Source organism: Chinchilla lanigera, unplaced genomic scaffold, assembly GCF_000276665.1.
Source record: "Chinchilla lanigera isolate Chin_1 unplaced genomic scaffold, ChiLan1.0 scaffold00064, whole genome shotgun sequence".
Classification (NCBI taxonomy): Eukaryota; Metazoa; Chordata; class Mammalia; order Rodentia; family Chinchillidae; genus Chinchilla; species Chinchilla lanigera.
Window position 1 is genome coordinate 12,873,635 of NW_004955465.1, and position 1,422 is coordinate 12,875,056.

The 1,422-nt window shown below is 37.6% G+C and overlaps 1 protein-coding gene across 1 annotated transcript in view; it reads right to left on the reverse strand.

The window, feature by feature from the left end:
* The window catches only part of LOC106150113 (vomeronasal type-1 receptor 4-like), a 753-nt gene extending 555 nt beyond the window's left edge, over positions 1-198 (reverse strand). Inside the window, exon 1 of the mRNA XM_013521781.1 lies at positions 3-198. Coding sequence (XP_013377235.1) covers positions 3-198 — 196 coding nt within the window. The remainder of the gene's footprint in view (positions 1-2) is intronic.
* Between the last annotated feature and the right edge of the window lie 1,224 nt (positions 199-1,422).

The following is a 1,422-nucleotide window of genomic DNA, read 5'->3' on the forward strand; positions in this document are numbered from 1 at the left end:
CGTGAGGAGACTGCTGGTGCAGATGGAGAGGCCCCGGGCCACCCTATGCAGGTAACACACAATCTTACAGCCTGTGTCATCTAGGAAGTTTCTTATACCAAAATCTGCTATTGTCCTTGGTATTCCTTGGGAAACAAGCATCAAGATATTTGTGACTACTAAATGGATAAGAATGACCTGTAGTAATTCGTTCTTCATGGCTCTTCTGAAATTGCCCATACAAATCACAAAAACTGATGTATTGCCTAATATACCAAGTCCAGTTAGAGAAGTCCAGACTGTTGTGTTGATAATGTGGAAGTACATTTTTTACCTTATTAGCAGAAAAATGTATATCCAGGTGATGTCTTTTTGGAAAAAGCACCAACCATGATTTGTATCTGAAGAAAATATTTTACCTCATAGCACTTTCCTGGTGTGTAAGATACAATCACGTTATATGTAATTCTGCAAGTATTTTGCCTAACAACTCTTTCTTTTCCTGTGACTCCAAACACTATCATGCTACATTCATGACTAATATTAAAAATCAAAATTTTAACTCAGATGTTTTTGAGCTTTATCTCCCTCTATTCCAAGGGCTTGAGTCGTATCTGAAGCGGGTGATGAGAATTCACCTAATGAAGTCTCTTTATTTTTACTGAAGTAAAGATGTGAGAAGAGGAACTGGCTATTCTCCCAGAAAGTCTTGGGAATCTCTTTCATAAACAGTTTTAAAAGATAAGCATTGTATTGTGCTAGATGTGGGATTCTCTAGCTAGTTCTAACACCTAACTCTTCAGGCTGATAGCAGCATCCATCTCAGGCTTAGCTTTTTTACTTTGTTATTAATGAAGGAAGGGTTTACTTAGCTCACATTTTGTAGATGTTTCACTCCGTAATCAGGCGGCTCCAAGGCAGGGTGGCATGGCAGAGGAGAACAGTTTATGGCAGTGGAGGACAGCAAAAGCAAAAAGAGCAAAGAGGTAGGAGCCTCAGGCTCAGTGTTTTCAACAAAAAATGATGTTAACCTTCCTTGCTGCATAAAACTACACTGACATTAAAATGTGTTATTCTTTGTTTCAGTAACTCACTATTACCTTCATGGTGAGAATTCTCCAAAGAGTAAGATAATTTTGTAGTTCATAGTTGATAGTAGATCCTCTATAAAATAGCAGAATACTAAATTTATGGGTTTATTATTATGGGTTAATATTGTGGAACTACACATTGAGGATTTATGACCATATATATAGAGAGGAAAGAGTCAAATCAAACAGAAATACACTTGGGGCATTGAAAACCCAGTGCAAACTTGCAGTGTTCACCCATCTTTACATTCAGAAATGTGCCGTAATGGAAACAGACCAATTTTGGGAAAGATAACAATGGTGACAGGTCCATTGAACAAGCTAATGTCAGACTGAGAGAAACAAAGGTTTT